Source organism: Puntigrus tetrazona, chromosome 23 (assembly GCF_018831695.1).
Source record: "Puntigrus tetrazona isolate hp1 chromosome 23, ASM1883169v1, whole genome shotgun sequence".
Taxonomy (NCBI): Eukaryota; Metazoa; Chordata; class Actinopteri; order Cypriniformes; family Cyprinidae; genus Puntigrus; species Puntigrus tetrazona.
Window position 1 is genome coordinate 299,266 of NC_056721.1, and position 17,810 is coordinate 317,075.

A 17,810-nucleotide genomic window follows, 5' to 3' on the forward strand; every position below is an offset into this window, starting at 1 on the left:
CAGTCAATAAACTAATGTGAAGATAGTGTTGTTGATAGTACAGACTTTTGTACCAGTCAGTAAAGAAAATGAGCGCAGTTGAGCCAATTCTTAAACACTCTTGATTGGCCATCATTTACATGCGTTTAACAGATATGACTGTGATTGGCCACAATGACCATTGCTTCATGTTCTTCACTGATCTCTCAGAAAGCAGCACATGATAGTATTTGAAAGTCAGATCTATCAGCAGATCTGTCTATGTGCAAATATATTAGGGATCAACAAACAACTTCTATCAATTTACATTCAACCGTTTCCATGTGCTTCTGTGTGAGTGCTCAGTGATGATCGTTGTGACCATAGTCATAAATGTTACAGAGAGGCATGGAAAACAATTAACCATTGCTAATGGTTGTCTGTTACATTACAGTACATAAAATTTCACGGCTCCCTAATGTGAATTTACAAACAGTACCCAATAATATAACTGACAAAGTAGGCTCTCTCGTTTGTACTTTTAACAACAGCATTGGGAGATGGTAAATACATTTATTAATACAGAACATAATAGATTATCTGTGGTTTATAAACAATAAATAACAGTTAAAACAAACAAAACTTACTTCATTTTGACAGTAAAGATGTTCAGGGTTTTCCTTTGGCAACACCAGAGATCAGCTGGACTGGATCGCAGTGTTCAATCTTCATCCCTTTTGAATTAAGGAAGTCTTTCAGGTTTTTCCTTTTTGGATAATTCCTCGCCAGCTTCATTTGCACCGGAAAGCCAAGGAGGGTACATGTGTGATCAAACAGGTGATCAGCTTCGAAAAGGAAAGGCCACTCTTCCAGTAATGCATTTACAGTGCTTCCTTTGTTGATGGTTGCACGTTGGATGCTAAATGTTTCACCCATCAATTTTTGAACGCAGGACTCCTGAAGATCATGGGTTATGAAGGCACTTTTTAATCGATCTTGTTTAGATTTTGGTTCATCTGGACCCTCAATAGCAGGCTGCCATTCCATACATCCATAGCGATCTGAATGTGTGAACTTTCTGCTCACTGCATCTTCATCCTCTGATGGGTGCTTTAATCTGAAGGATAAGGGTCTCTGAATATTTTCAACTCGGTTTTCTAGCTGTATAAGGAGAGCATCATATCCTGTTCCAACAACTTTTGTTCCACTGAGCTCTCTGTCTTGAAAAGAACAGGGATATTTATCTACAATCTGCTTTGCAACTACGCAGCTTTGCTCTTCGGGCCTTCTATGACCATTGTTGAGGAAATCATCCATCACTATGCGAACTAGTTCTCTTCTTTCACTAGGCTTTGGTCTCTTCTTTTCACTTAAGGCAAGCATATGTTTTGAGGGCATTTTATGCCATGGTACAACATATTCCTCATGGAATGTTGAACACTCAACAGAGCTAGGTGTGAGCTAGGTGACTGCACTTGATGTGGTGTAGAATCAGGGCCAAGTACAGCTTGTGAACCTAAGCATAACATACAGTGTACAACGAAAAACAACAACAACATAAGCAAAAGACATTAATTGGTTACTTCACCCTAAAATAAAAATGTTGTCATTTATCACTTACCCCCATAGCATCCAAACTCGCAAAAGCTTTGTTTGGAAGTTACACTCAAGGTCTTTGGGTTTCTAGAGACCCCAGGCAACAAAATTTTATTTTTTTATTTAGTAATATAATAATAATAATAAACATAAAAAAATAAAAAAAAACACTGTCTATAAACTCCACATGCACTATGCAGCTTTTTACATAATTACATTTATAAAAAGACCCATGTTTTACATTTTATTCATGAGGATTTTTGGAAAATGCAGCTTTAAAAGTAAAAATAACTAGATGGTTGAAAAGCTCTACTATTTACTATTTGACCAACCAGTTTTTTTGTTCAATCTGCATATTACGAAATTAGAACTGTAACAGAAATTTAGTAGTTTAGCATATTTTGTAGTATTTTTTGTTTTTTTTTAGTATTAATACATTGTGATTAGAATCAAACCAGAAGATGTCACAAATATAAAAGTTGGAGTCTTTAGAATTGATCTATTTCAATCATCTGTTTTTCATCATTTACTAAATTTAAATCTACATTTCAGTTACTAACTGCAAGAGAACAAAAATTAACAGTTACACAATTGGCATGAACATCGAGCCTTGAACATCGAGCCTGACTTTCAATCCATATTCCAATTTTTTTTTTCTTCTAGATCTAGAAAGTGTTGACGTCTCTACAGAGTCTCATGCCATTTGGACAAAAAGCACAGTAGACCACATAAAATTGTTAAGAGGACGAACAAAGCTTTTATGTGTTTAAGACAACATGGGTCTCAAGTGATTAATGACTTTATTTTCTCTAATCAAATTTACACAACAAACTTTGACATTTAGTAATTAACAACAACAACTAATATGAACAACAATTAAAGGCAGATGAAAGCTTAAGATGGAAACAGTGATTATAGCTTGGGATTTCAGACCTACTGGGGACCGCAAGGAATGCTAGGAGGGTTTTCTGATCAGCTTCAAATTGTAAAAATTAAATTGTGATATTTTTGTCATTAAAAAAAAGAAAAAAAAAAGTTTAGGTGTTTGCATAACATCAAAAGACAAAGCATATTGACACTAAAAAAGATTGCTTACTGTGACAGCCTAAGGCATCGGCCGCACAAGTGTGGGTATTTGAGCTTAAACACAACATCAGCGCGCATTTGTAGCTCAAATGCTCACACATGCACCCATATATATATATATATTCATGCACTTTTTTACACCAGTTTAGTTGTAGTAATCACACACACACACACAGCATTTAAATTTCGAATGTCTTTTATTTAGTTTATTTTTGCATGTCACTGATTTATAGGGCCCATAAATTAGTTAATTTCTTAACAAATATTTCTTTTGTATTGAGTTTACCGGGAGATGAGACTGCTGGGGGAGCGCGATCCGGTCCGTCAAAGATCAGAGGCCGGGCGGGGGACACAAACTTATTTGATTTTGGTTCCACCGGGCCAAACCAACTACGGAGCGGACCTGGGGAGTTTTGAAATGGACTATTTTGCTGTTTTATTTAATTTGTGTTTGTTTCGCTAGGATAATTTTGTTGTTTGAGTTTTTGTGGTTTGTTTGTAAGTGTTTATTTGTTAAAACCACTTATTTATAGTATGATATGGGTTTGGTTAAGTTTAATTGTTTGTTTCCTCCTCTGTGTAATTAGCCATAGTTTTACCTGCTTCTTTATAAGCTGAATTTGTTTGAGTGGAAGGGGGGGGTCTCTGCCATGCCAATGATAAGGTTTGTGCTCCTGGTCTGTTAAGTTTTCTTTATTTGAATTAGTTATGGGTTGTTTTTGTCACCTCATGGCTTGGTTTCCCCTAAACATCAATAAAATCCTCAATTGTGGAACGTTGGGCTTGTGAATTGCTATTTGCCGTGACCTCTCGGTCCCTTACACTTACTCTCATCAATTCCAAAAAAATAAATCAAAATTGATTTAGGAGCTATTTATAATACTAATTAAAACAACAACAACAAAACAAAAACGTATAAATGCCTTTCAGATTTTAGAATGGGGGTCCCTTGACATTTAAAAATGTTTAAAACCCATACAGCATAGTTTATTGAAGCTGTGCAAAAAGATTAGTATTGTTGTAGTCAAACTATCAATCTGAATATCGCATAAAAAAAAACAAAACAAAAAAACAAATCTATGCTAACAAATCTAGATTAGCTTTTGAATTTTTAAATTTACCTGAACAGAAAGCTTGAATCAGCCTTCTGCACTGTATGGGTGGCAGAATTCCATCGACGTCCTCAATCTTTACAAAGCTTAGGTCATCTACACCATTTACTCCAATAGCCTTCTGAACCATTTCTTTCACAAGCTCCATAGTGGCATATGTTTAAGCGGGAGAAGTAACTTTGCGCCTCTGTGGTAAAAAGCAAGTGGACTGTAGTCACTGAGCTTGTCAAGATTTTTTTTTTACACTCCAAGCTCAGGCACCCAACTGACAGTTTTTAGTCGCAGCAGAAGTAGGACAATAGCTTCACTCTTGATAAAAATGCTAGCTATTTGCCCTAACTCTAGCTGTCCCTTGGTGTACTTTAGTAAGACATGCATAACATTTTATGTATGTAGTGCCTTTAACTTGGACTTTTCTGTGATAACGGAGTTAAACGAGGTAAGTCCAAAGTCTGTGACTACTTTTCTTATTCCTCTATCATAGAGCTCTGGATAAAAAGTAGTGGAGCACGAAAGTTCAACTTGTGGGCTAAAGAAACTGCCATGACCCTGATATGCCTGAAGCAACTGGTGTCTATAAGCCAAGGACGTTGTCACATTTTTTAAGTTTTTACTTGACCTGATGCACCTTTTGAAATAGCTGTGCTTACTTTCATAGCACATGGTCCAAGTATGTATGAGTGGACCAAACTGTAAAGTCAAGTCAGCATAGTGGTGTAGATAGTGGTGTTTTGGTCTGAGATTTACATGTGGAAATAACCGTTGTCTCATTTCCACATATTCTTCGATCAGCACTTTCATGTAAGCAATCTGAGACTCTGAAAGTCTAGGTGCACAAACAAATTCTACCAACTCCCTGAGTAGTAAGACAAGCTGCCAGACAGCATCATCAGCATCTGCAATTTTGTCATGCACCAGAAGAGGCAAAAACCTCAGAAGCCACCTGTTTTGGGCTGCATGGCCTCCGAGCTTTATTCCTTTGTTGAGTACATAATTTGGCTCGTTTCTGCTTTCACCAGGAAACAATCTGAGTCTATCATTAAGCGAGTCATAAGTGAACCATTTTTTTGTTTTAATCAAATACTGCAAGCACATTGCTAGATCATAATCGACAACACCCTCAAACAGGTCATGTGCTAGGCAGGGTGGTAATCCAGGCTGACAGACATGGAAGTTAGACAGTTTGTTAAAAACACTGTTGCCTTTAATGCCATGGTGCATGGTCATTTCAGGGTGTCTTTCCAAGAACTGCACAGACTCCTTATAAGCAGCGGGATCTCTCAGAGTGACAACTGTGAGAGGGTTGGAGATGATTTCATCTCTTGTCATTAGACAGTATCTACAGAAAAACTCAGCAGAGCTGAACTTTTCTGTAAACCCACCAATCATGTGGGAGCCCAAATTATCTCCCATTATGCATGCAACAGTTCCCCTATACAACTTTCCCTCAAAAGATATGCCTTTGGTTTCCAGCTCACTCAGGTCTGACACTACCTTAGTGAAAACTTTATCCACACCAAAGTATTTGCAGTCTTTCTCTGAACATAGAAGTACCAACTGTATTTGATCCACAGTTGAACAGTTGTGTGGATGAAAGTTTGCAAGTGTGAAGTAGACAGCTAAAATTTTGTGCTTTTGTTTGGCAGATCCGAGTGGATTAGCAATCTCAAAGAAGTCTTGAAAAAGCATCACCTTTAAAGAGTCTTGGTCTGACGCCAACATAGCATTAGATCTAATGACATGGCCATCAATGAAATCATGAATCATGAAGATGCTTACAGCACTGCTTAGTTGCACTGCCCTCTTTTAGCAATAAACTGAGGCTTTCCAGTACTGGAATGTAGTGGTAGTGCCTCTTCTGGCCTTTATCATTGTAACCAAGTGTGACTTCAACGGGCTGAACAAAGTTATAGTGCCTTTTATAATACTGCAGCCGTCTGTAGTGTGTAGTTAAGTAACCATTAGCATCTAAGGCCTTGTGCATAGGACTCTGCTCATATGCACTTTCCCCAAGACATCTTAACAACTCTGCAGAAACACCATATTTTTCAAGATCTTTCGACAGCACATTCATTGTGTATTCTTGTTGAGTACCTTGAAGAGTCTTCATTTCATTTGCCATCTCTGTGATTGTGGAGACTGGGACTAAATGCTTTGCCTCCAAAGCCAAGTAAAACAGAGCTAAATTCTCTGTGTAAGCATCTTGCACTTCATCCTTCCTTGGGTCTGCATCAGTCACATCAACTTCATCAGGTACACTATCGGAAACATGTGCTTCCTCACCTGAAGATGACTGTACTGCAACCTCACATAGATGAACAGGTGAAATCTGGGTGACATTCCAGCTTCTATGATATCTGGAAATATGTGATGAAAAGGATGTCTTTACATTAAAAGTCTTGGAACACCCATAAAAGGGACAAGTTATAGTCAGCCCCTCTTGTATGTGGCCACTTAAGTGAGACACAAGCCCTTTAATATCTGCATACTCTGTGCTGCAAAAATTCATTGAACACTTTAATTGCACAGACACGTTCCGGTTCCATGTTTGTCTGTCTGGATGTGTTCGTGACATATGAACGGCAAAGCAACTGAATGAGGAAAACTTTCTTCCACAGTCTTTATGGCCACACGAAAAAAAACATTGTGTACATGTCTGTGGGTTCTGCAGTGCTTTAGATATTGTGATAATGAAACGCATTTAAATTCACAAACACTGCAAGCCAACATGACTAATACAAAGTTACTTTTTAAGTCTCGCACCAAGACGAGCGCTTCATTTAAAAAAAAAACAAAACGATTTTAACTGAATGGCCAAATTAAGACCGGTCAAGAGAAGAAAAAAAAAAGTACCTGACCCTGATCCCTGACACACTTTATTACTAGTGTGGTGAAGTGACAGCCTTTTTTATTTTCTCAACATTTTTATCAATGTGCCACAACGTTATTAAAACGTGCCAGGCTTGTAATAATACAAAACTACGTAAACTACAACAAACGAATAAGATATAACTAGCACCTTAAATACAATAGCAGCGTTACTAAAACAAGTTGTGTTGTATAAATTAAGAAAAGAACAAAAACTAAATGCAAAGATATTTACCTCAGGGGCGTTAAACCTTATCCCGATTAAGTAAACGGTTTGTTTTCTTGGGCACACAATAAATTAGTCGAATAAAACTAAAACATAAGGGCACAGTCACATATATCTACATTATATCCACAAATAGCAAGTAAATCAAAACTGGATTCAAATCACTGAACGAGGACAAGCACAACATTAAATTAACTAAACGGGTCTAAACAAACTAATAAGACAGCACCTAAATACATTATTGACGTTACTAAAGATTTAAAAAAAAAAAAAAAAAACCTTAAACGTAAATTTTACACGCAGAGGCGTTAATCTAAACCTTCTCCGGAATTTGAATGAAATGTGTTAATGGCACTTGCCTCTCACGCATGCGTTTCGCGCCACAAGGATCTTGCACCCACAATGCAACGCGTCATTAAAAATTACGGAAAACACCTGTAAACTAAAAATACGGAAAATTCCTTCAAATGAAAACAGACATTTTTACTGTATTTTTACGGATTTTTTTTTTACAGTGATAGCGTTTGATTTTATTGCTAACTTACCCATACTTCTCTACCATATCAGCCACAAGGATGTTTACCAGCATCTTACCGGCTTTATCACCGTCTAAAAGTCTGAAGGACACTTTAGATGTTCTTACAAGCTCATCTTTAGGATCACATTGGCTCCATGCGGCAAGTTGAGCTTTGTTGGTACAAAATTAAAACACCACTTTAGTGCGATCAGAATTTTATTTGGGATTAAGTCCATTTATAATATACTGAATATCTGATTTAAAAAGAAAGTTACGGATATTATGATTATTATGGCTTTTTTATACGAGTAATAATAGTTAACTTCAACGTAAATAACACTAAGAATAAAATTACTCTAAAAGTGAAAAATGTACCTTCCTTAATGAATTCACAGAAGTCAAAACCGCCATTTTTCACTGGTATTCGGATCCAGTTTGGGCTCCCTTTAGACTCCACTTGAATCAGCATTTCTTCAGAATGAAACACTCTCACAGGATAATCCCAGTCAGTCGGTGTGCTTTTTTAACAAGCTAACACAAAAATGCCTATAGTATCTAGATGAGACCAATACTAAAAACTAAAACACACACCACTACAGCTAACGTTAACTCATAAAAATAAACATTAAAAAGCCAGGTCTGCAGCACCCCTCGAAATAAACATACTTTTGTTAATCTAACGTTAGCACTATGCAGCGCATTTATACGTTGTTCCACAGACTATATGTAACAAAACGCCAAGCATTTCTAGCGACTAGCTGAAATATTTTATAAAGCTGGTCAATGTGTAAGATGGCGCCCACGCTTCACGATTTAGGGTTTTGTATGAACTCACTATTTATTAATACGCTCCTTCATTTAGGAAATCCACGGACACGTAATTAGAGACCTAGTTTAGACCGCATCCACAATTTGAATGAACCTTACTGAGGTAACGTTATTAGTACAACGTGGTCCCGATTTATCTTAAAGTCACAAATTGATCAAATGTGACTTACACGACATATACTCCTGTGCATGTGTATAAAAATAACACTTATTTTAGCTATACCATGTGAGAACCTGATTTATCTGCTTTTTCTTCATCTTCAAGTGAAATAAAATGGCGGACATAGTAAGTGGAGGTGTGGCTTTTTTGTTTTTACACCTCTTTGGATTAAATTTCACAATGACACCGTCTTAAAAATAACAGCAGTGTAATTTTATCACCATGTAGTGTTTAAACTATGTCAACACTGTTCATTTCTCCCAGCCTGGCATAGGCTGTTTTTTCAGTAGGTCCAGAAAATTTTACACAAGTGATTTTTTTTTGTAGAGGTTTTATTGAATAAAATGTAACTACCTATTCAATAACTTGAATATATTAAGATCAGTTTGAGGAGCTGACAGGAACGGTCTTTGTGAAGTCTACATTAGTATTCCTGTTTTGTGCGCTAAATTTATAATATTCTCCATCTTCATTTTCTCTGTTTTGTGCACACTTTTATACAGTATAAAATTTGCTCCTTGGTTTCGTGTGTTAATTTCTTAGAAATTTGTTTTTCATTTCGTCCATTAAGTTTGCTCTTTTTTTTAAACTAAGCTTGCTTCTCCGGAGACTCTCTGGTGAATGGCTTGTGCAGTTTTGGTCATCCGCTTCTTGTACTTTCAGAAGAGGGATTCCTGTCATCATCTGCCTTCCCTCCTAAGTCACTCTGCCTGACTCTGAGCTACTCCTGACATTTGTCCTCGCTGAAACCATTTATGCTGTAGGATCTCCTCAATAGTCGCTCTCTTAGTTGGGTCAACAGTCAGGCAGCGACTTATCAAATTCTGCAATTCTGTACAAGTTTTTCATTGGTTAGTCATGTGTGTTCTTTCATGTCCATGACATGCTAACGTTGTCAAGTATGGAAATATGTAGCATGTATTAAACTTTGTGTGTTTAACAATCTTTATGTCACTGTGTTATTGGTAGTTGATTGTTCTCTTACCTGCGGATACTCTAACGTTAAAACTCAGACTGCCATGCATCATGTCTTCAGGACTTCTAAAGGGTCGACATTTGCACATCATTGTGTACATCATTACACCCAGAGACCAGACGGTTGTTGGCTCTGCCTTGTATCCTAAGCCCTTGTAGTATTCAGGCGGGCAGACTCCTCCTGTTCATGAAAGCAAGGCATATACAGGTTACAAAATCTATTTGCAAACAAATGTCACCAGAAACTTGACCAAATGTCCATTTGTTTTCATCAAATCACTACTCAGAAGTTTGACTTCTCATTAGGCCTCATAGTAACGCCAACTTACCTATAAAATCACCCAAGTAGGCTGTACTTTTGACGAGGTCACTGCAGCCAAAGTCTATTAGTTGGACTCGGTTAGTCGTCGTGTTGATCAGAAAGTTATTCAACTTAATGTCCCGGTGAAAGACACCTTGGTCAAGACAGTGCTTGGCCCCGAGCACCGCTTGATACATCAGGCTACGTGTCTGTAATTCGTTCGCCCAATGCATGTTGTTAACCACAAATTTGAGCAAGTCCTTGCAGGGTTCCGGATGTTCCAGGATGAGGATGAACCGATCCTCCTCTTCAAACCATTCCAGCATGTACACAATGTAGGGGCTTAATGGAGCCTGTTTCAGCAGCAGATTTGCAGCCACTTCTGCAAACAGTGGCTTTGAACAGCCAGGCTAACATTATAGAAAAAGAGTAATTAAGAGTTCAATATAACATTTCACTTCTGTTTGCAATGTAATTAGTATGTAGTTGGTATTTAAGTATGTACATTATGTCAACTTACTAGTTCAATATAACGGTCTCTTTTACACTTGAGGATGATTTTGATGGCAACCTGCAAAAAATAAATGCAATCAATGAATAAATAAATGAAATTATTTATAAGCGCACTGTATGTTACAAATGGGCAAACTGATTATATTGAATCTGCAAATTTATACACATAAATACACACACATATATAGTCATGATCACAAATATTTCTATTTACATTGATATTAAAATGTTTTGGTCTAAGCACTGATCGATATCTTCTATATACATTTGGAGAATAAAGCAGTAATTCCTACCTTCTTGCGTTGAATTTTTGAAGTCCCCTCGTACACAGTGCCAAAGTCTCCTTGTCCAAGCTTATGTCCCACTTCATAAATCTCATCAAATGGTACTGCAATAACATACAAAGAGAGCATGTTAAAATATGAGATTCAGTCTGACATGAAATCCTGTGGCAGTGCTTGAATACATACACACATGCAATTCACATCAGATACATGGAAACTAAATATGCTCAATGTTTGAAACTAATGCTACGCCCAAAATTGAACACAAAGCAAGTTCAAAATCAAATGTAGTACCTACTCAGTATGAGATTTTGAGTTCACCATAAGTCAACATGTAACAGAAGGATTCTTTCAATTGCTTTTAGGCAATACTACTTTGTCAACAGTTATCATTTACATTTGGAATACCGTATGAGGAATTATACATGTATACGCACACAGTCAAGCGGAAATAGACTCACCAGGAGTTGGACGGCCGAAACAGGCTGCTCTGAAATGGGTTTGATCCTTGATTCGTGTATGCTTGCAAGCAGCTGGAAATTCTGGGGGTAGTGGCTCAAGACCGGACGGGCCTGGAAGAAGATCAGCTGAATCCTGCAGACATGTTGGTACAAAACCAAGCGGTTCTTGACCAGGATCAGGCAAACCAGAAAGACGATCTTCTGGAGGATCAGTCAGATCTTGTAGAGCCATGGTTTCATGGACAGAGGGATCTGACCGATGATCAGCTGAATGCTGCAGACACGTTGGCACAAAACAAAGTGGTTCTTGACCAGGATCAGACGAACCAGACAGACGATCTTCTGGTGGATCAGTCAGATCTTGTAGAGCCATAGTTTCAAGGGTAGATGGATCTGACTGATGATCAGCTGAATGCTGCAGAGCCATCGGTTCAAGAATGTTTGGATCCGACTTAGGGTCAGCTGAATCAGAGTCGGGCTGTGCAAATAGAGGAGCCACTTTGTTGTGCTTTTTCTGTTTTGTTGCACATTTTACAGCCTGCCAGAATCTTTTGAAGACTGTGCGAAAGCGTTTCTTCTTCTTTGTGTTTGTTTGATTTTCTAAAAAAACAGAAATGGAAGAGTTAAGAATTATCACCAGATATTACAAGGCACATTCGAACATACATATAGGAATTAGATAAATAAACACTCAAAAGTAGGAAAAACAGGACAGAATTGAATTGACAGTAGACATACCGTCAGCTGGCTCAGGATCAGCTGGATTTTCATCACAGTCTATCGGTGTGATGCTGGACAGACATGGCAGAGGATCAGGTTGATCCTGTAGAGTTATTGGCTCTAGGCCGGACGGGCCTGGCTGTGGATCAGCTGGATGACAGTGTGCTGCTGGTTCGAGATCAGAAGGACCATACTGAAGATCAGCTGAATCTGTGTCCGTCACAAGCTGAGGAGGGGCTGTTTTGTTGCCTCGACGAGTGCTTTTCACAGCAAGCCATGTCTTCTTGAAGAATGCACAAAAGCTTTTCTTCTTGTGTTTAGCTGTTTTTTATTAAAAAAAAAAAGAAAAAAGTCATACACACATTTAATATATTAAAAAAGGAATTGTTGCAACAAAACTATTTCAGAGAAAGGAATTTTTCACAACCTTGTTGTTCACCTGCTGGGCTGTTCTCCATAGCTGCTGCTGCAGGAGAAGCCTCTGGATTTGCTCCTGAAGGGTCAGTGATGTTTTTTTCTCCAGCTCTTATTATATTATCTACTAATATTGAACTCTTTTTAGAATTGAGCTCCACTGATTACAGACAGAAACACTGGTGCTGTAATGAAGCGCTGGAAAAAAGTTATTTTGAGTGTTTGTTCACGTGATAATCTTTCTGCTCTGATTCTCACACCAATTGATCACACTAGATTAGATTAAATGTGAGGCGACGATGAATTTATACTGTGGAATGCTTCACTGTGACGTCACGGATTTCACGTGACCTCACGTGTACTCTGCACGTGCAGCGCAAGGGGCCTCGCATAAACCGCATTATTTGAAAATAATAGGCAATTATATATATTTTAAAAAACAACTGTTCATATAAAAAAAGCAGAACGCAATATATAATCGCAATTTAATGCTAGACTCAATAACACAAAAATCCCGAAATCGGAAATAATTAAAGCTGCAGTTCGTGACTTTTTGCGCTCTAGCGGTTAATAAACAAGAGCTTCTTGCGGAAGAACACTGCAGCCGGAACTACTTTTATGGGTACGTCTACGGCGAATCACGCAGGTATGGGGCTACTCCGCAGCGGTACTTACCCGAACTAGTCTGAATATAAACACTTATTAAAACACTATTGGTGTACTCGCTTAGTAATTTTGTATATTCTGAACATAAAAACGTCTCAGACTGCAGCTTTAATTAAACTCTGTAACTCGACGGAATGTATAAATTTCACCCGTTTTCTAAAGACACTTTAAAACTAACGCTTGTTTACACAGACAGCTCTGCTCACACGAGTTAATAAAAAGCCTGCGTGGTTTCATTCATCCCGAGAGTGTGTTTTAACAATTAATTGAAACGACGAACAAACACAATGGCTTCGGTTTGATTTCGACATCCAAATAGGAAAATAGCAGCTTAATCGAATAGCTAACGGTTCATGAATACAAATTTGTATTTTACATTAGGATTTTTTGTCTATCAAATAACAATTCTGTGATGTTGTTAACGCTAACGACAAGAAGAAAGTTTAACAAAGACTTAACTTCATTTTCTCTGTCAATCAACAAAATCACGTCAGTATCGCCGCACTGCTGTTGCTATAGTAACGATTTCAGTTTTATCGTGCGTTTGATTGAAAGAGCTTTGTTGCTATATTTACTAGTTGTAGTCCAATTTAGTGCTAGCCCTTGAATGAATGTGTGTATGGGCTATAACAGTGTATGAATTATTAGAAATTGAGGGAAATAAGAATTCTTCTTAGAACCCTATAATTATAAAAAAAATACACATAAAGTTTTCATTTCTATGTGTTTTACATTCATTTTATTTTGAATTGTGTTAAATAAACCAGTATTGGGTGATAGTACAGCTTTGGACAAAATAGCAATATTCGAAAACTGATTTATTTAGTAACACCAGATCTGTAATTGTCACCAAGCCAGGAGAGGGAGTTTACCTCTGGGTGATCGGTGATCACTTCCTCTGCTGCTACTTCCTGTTTAGGACTATAAATTCAGAAGCAGGTCACTCACCTGCAGGTTGCATTGTTCGCCTGTACTGTTGTTGTTTCTGAGTTTCCTTGTGTTTTCTGAGTTCTTGTTTCCTTGGTTTTGACCCTGCCTGTCTTCTGATTCTGTGATTGTTTGCTGCCTTACCTGACCACTGCCTGTTTTTGGATTTTAGTGACTGTGGGGTCAGCTTTCACGTTGGGTGTTGAGGAGGAAAAGGACACCGCATCAACTCCTGTAATGACTGCCTTCCCCCGTGCGCTGTCCAAGATGGCCGCCTTCCCAGAGCCGCTTCACAAGATGGCGCCGCCTTCCCAGAGCCGCTTCACAAGATGGGCCGCCTTCCCAGAGCCGCTTCACAAGATGGCGCCGCCTGCCCAGAGCCGTTTCACAAGATGGCTGCCGCCTGCCCAGAGCCGCTTCCCAAGATGGCGCCGCCTGCCCAGAGCCGTTTCCCAAGATGGCCGCCGCCTGCCCAGAGCCGCTTCCCAAGATGGCGCCGCCTGCCCAGAGCCGCTTCCCAAGATGGCCGCCGCCTGCCCAGAGCCGTTTCACAAGATGGCCGCCGCCTGCCCAGAGCCGCTTCCCAAGATGGCCGCCGCCTGCCCAGAGCCGCTTCCCAAGATGGCGCCTCCAGTGCCCGCGCCCGTGCAAAGCCTCCAGTGCCAAAGCCTCGGTGCAAAGCCTCCAGTGCCCGCGCCGTGCAAAGCCTCCAGTGCCCGCGCCTGCGTGCAAAGCCTCCAGATATCCCACCCTTCCACCCTTGCTACACGTTGTCGGTGGATCCCAGCAGCCCCTGCGCTCATCCTCAGCTCTCCATCACGAGCTCGCCACGGGTCTGCCGGTCCCCATCACCGTCGAGGGTGGACGATCCCTCACCTCACCGTCCCGCCTCAGAGTCCCGGACTCCTCCTCGGCTCGTGACCCGCCGGCTCCCCTGGGCTTCTAGCTCCCTCCTCTCCACCGTGGTCCGTCAGTCCACCAGCTCCACCAGGCTCCATCGTCCCTCCTGCTCCGCCTTGGTCTGTCGTCGACCATTCTTCGCCTCGGGATTCCTCTTCTCCGGCTTCACCTCGTCCCTCCATCCCACCGGCTCAGTCAGGCTCCTCCTTCCCTCCGGCTCCACCTCAGTCCTCTGTCGCTCTGGCTTCGCGCGTCCTTCGTCCCCGTCTCGCATTGGTCGCCGGCCGGCGGCGTCGCCTAGGACCTCCAGCGCCTCGACGTCACCTTGGCTCTTCGGCTCTCCGCCTCTGCTTCAGTCTCCTCCGCCGCCGCCGTCGGTCAGACCCATGGAGTCGATGGCCGCTCCTCCTCCATGGCTCCTCCCTCCGTCGGCGCCACCGTGGACCATCATGGCTGGGCTCTGGATCTCCTCCTGCTCCGGACTCCTCCTGTGTCCTCCCTGGCTCCTCCCTCCTTCGGTACCCCCCTGGACTCCTGTTTGTTTACCCCCTCCTGGGGGCCATCCTCCACCGGAACCTCCTCCCAAGATCCGGTATCCCCAGTTCCGAGTTGTTGTTTTTTGTTGTTACTTTAGGTGCGAGGACGCACCTTCCGGGAGGGGGGCATTATGTCACACCTCTGGACTTTTGTTATTGTTTTTGTCTTGAGCCACGTGTCATCTGTGCCCTGCCTTCCCATTGTGTTCAATTGTTTAATTGTCTTCCAGCTGTGTCTTGTTAATTTAGTTTATTTCCCTGTGTATTTAAGCCCTGTGTTTTTGTGTGCACGTTTGTCGGATCAACAATGTTACCTAATGTTTCAACGTTACAATGTTTCAAAGTTACTCTATGTTTTGTTCCCGAGGTCTTTTTCGTGGTTTTGTTCAGTTCTACCTGCCTTTTGTATTTTTTTTTTTTTTTGCCAATTTCGAATTAAATCTAAGTTTATTTGTATTTCGAGTCTCGAGTACTTCTCTCGCTCCCAAGAAACCACGGAAATCGTGACAGGGTGTGCATAAGGATTAGGCAGCATGTGGAAGCAGTAGGTAGTCTGTATGGAGAAGAAAGTATACATGAGGAGGAAAATGTCAGAATGCTGAGGACAGAACTCAAAAGAAGGGAAAGGGAAATCAGAGAAAAATGTAGGGAAGATTCAATGAAAGGGCTAAGCCTAGCTAAAGGTCAGGGTGAGGAAAAGGATAGTGTAACAATCACTGGATATGAGCTGAACATAGACTGCGGTTCTAAACAGGCGGCACAGGCCCCACCCAGGGCTGGTACAGCTACCAGCCCCCACAAAGGAGAAGGAGGTGCCTCAGGAACCACCTTATTACAAGCTGAATTGGGTAGAAGCATTACCAATAGCCTTAATGTCTGTGAGATGTTCAATAAACAGAACCACTGGATTTACTCCTTTTGAATTAACCACTGGACGCCAATTTCCTGGCCCCTGGGCCCCAATGCCTGGGGATGGGTACACTGATACACCTAAGGCCTACCAACAAAAAGTAAGAGCTGTTATTAACACATTTTCCCCACAGAAGTTTTGGCCTGAAATAGAGCAAAAGGAATTGGACACGAAAAGAGGACCTGACGAGCAGTGGGTGAGGCTGAAACAAATGAAACGAAAATGGTCTGCACCCAGGTGGTCAGAGCCCATGAAAATAACTGCGCAAACCTCGCACTGCGTACAGTTGGCTGGAAAAGGAAACACATGGAGTCGACCTTCGAGAAGGTTAGAGAGAGGGAGAAGAGACAGGAGACGGGGAAACAGCAACAGGCCAATGCGAGAAGGGAGTTAAACAACAAGACACTGAGGAAATCAGCCTTCAACAACCACAACTGAAACATAAGAATTTTAAAGTATTATTAAGGCAAGGGGATTTACTAGAAATCCCAGAAAACATTCCAATCACACATTGTATTGGAGCAGACTACGGGTTAGGGGCCGGGGTAGCAAAACAAATCAGAGAAAAATACGGTGTGGAACAATTGAACAAAACCATATCAGAGCCAGGAGACTGTGTGAAGACAATACACGGGAAAAAGTTATATACCATTTGGTAACTAAGTGGTGGAGCAGGGAACTGTCCACCTATAAAAACTTAGAAAAGAGTCTAAAAGCACTAAAACAAAAGTGTCAGGAAGACCAAGTGCCGGTATTAGCTGCCCCAAAAATAGGTTGTGGACTCGACCAATTGGAAATTAACAAGGTAAGGCAGATTTTAGAGAAGGTATTTTCAACAGTGACGTTCAGATAATAATTCTGGGGCTAAATCATGAGGGATAATATTAACAAGGTGGTCATATGTTGGGGGGTGGAAATTGTTGTAATAAAAATAATGTTGATACTGTGGAATGGAACAAGAGAGGGAGGGACTCAAGGCAGACACAAAAGAAATGTCATAGGGGATGGGGGAGGAGCAAAACTAACTCTGGTAAGGGAAAAAGGAAAAGATGGCCTGTGGGAATTTGACCTATGCCAGGTGATTCACTGTGAGGAAGAAGTGGAGCAAAGGTTGTGATCTCTTTCAAAGAGATCAAGAGAGGGAATTGTGGGATTTATGTTTTAAAGGATTTATGTTTTACAGGTTTTACTCAATAGAAGCACTGTGCCCAGGCCTTATAAAGGCTCTGAGTTTTTCTACTTGATATTATGTGTATGTGCTGTGCAAAATGTCTTATCTACAGAAACAGGATGTGGAGACTGCTAAGCCCATCTACTGGTCGAGAAGAAACAACTGCACCTGGTTCTGTGAAGGACACCCTGAGTGGGAGGAAGACGCAAGCACAAGAATATAAATACTGTGTGAAATGTAGTGTGAGCATACAGGACTGCCCTGCATGCCTTTAATGCTGTTGTTCTGTAACCTCAGCTCAGAATCAATTATTCTGACTTTATTAAACTAATTAAGATAGTAAATTCAAAAGTAAGTCTCATCATTGACAGACCTGAACCTGGGAGGGAAACAACGTAAGATTTTCCCAACAAGCTCAAAACGCACAATTTGCTTAGTCCTTGACTTCTATGGTCAGAAATACTGTTTTAGTCATTCTGAGTAAAACAACTCAAAACAAGCCCAGATATGCTTAAAAACTTGTTTCTCAGTAAAATAAAGCAATTTCATGCAGTTGCCATGCAGAGAAATCCTTTATATTCTGTTTCTAGTTTTGAACACAGAAAGTTATATTAGGGCTCAAAACGCACAATTTGCTTAGTTCTTTACTTCTAATGCTGTTTTAGTCAATCTGATGAAACA

General features: G+C 40.4%; 2 protein-coding genes across 2 annotated transcripts in view; one reads left to right on the forward strand and one right to left on the reverse strand.

Moving 5' to 3' along the window:
* The window catches only part of LOC122328461, a 106,904-nt gene that overhangs the window by 53,223 nt on the left and 35,871 nt on the right, over positions 1-17,810 (forward strand). The window lies entirely within an intron of this gene.
* On the reverse strand, positions 9,098-11,312 carry LOC122329137 (serine/threonine-protein kinase pim-1-like; the record flags this gene model as incomplete). Its single annotated transcript, XM_043225342.1, has 6 exons — positions 10,886-11,312; positions 10,434-10,528; positions 10,148-10,198; positions 9,656-10,037; positions 9,337-9,507; positions 9,098-9,183 (listed from the first exon to the last, which is right to left on the reverse strand). Coding segments are annotated over exons 1-6 (1,212 nt in total), but the record flags the coding sequence as incomplete, so codon positions are not given.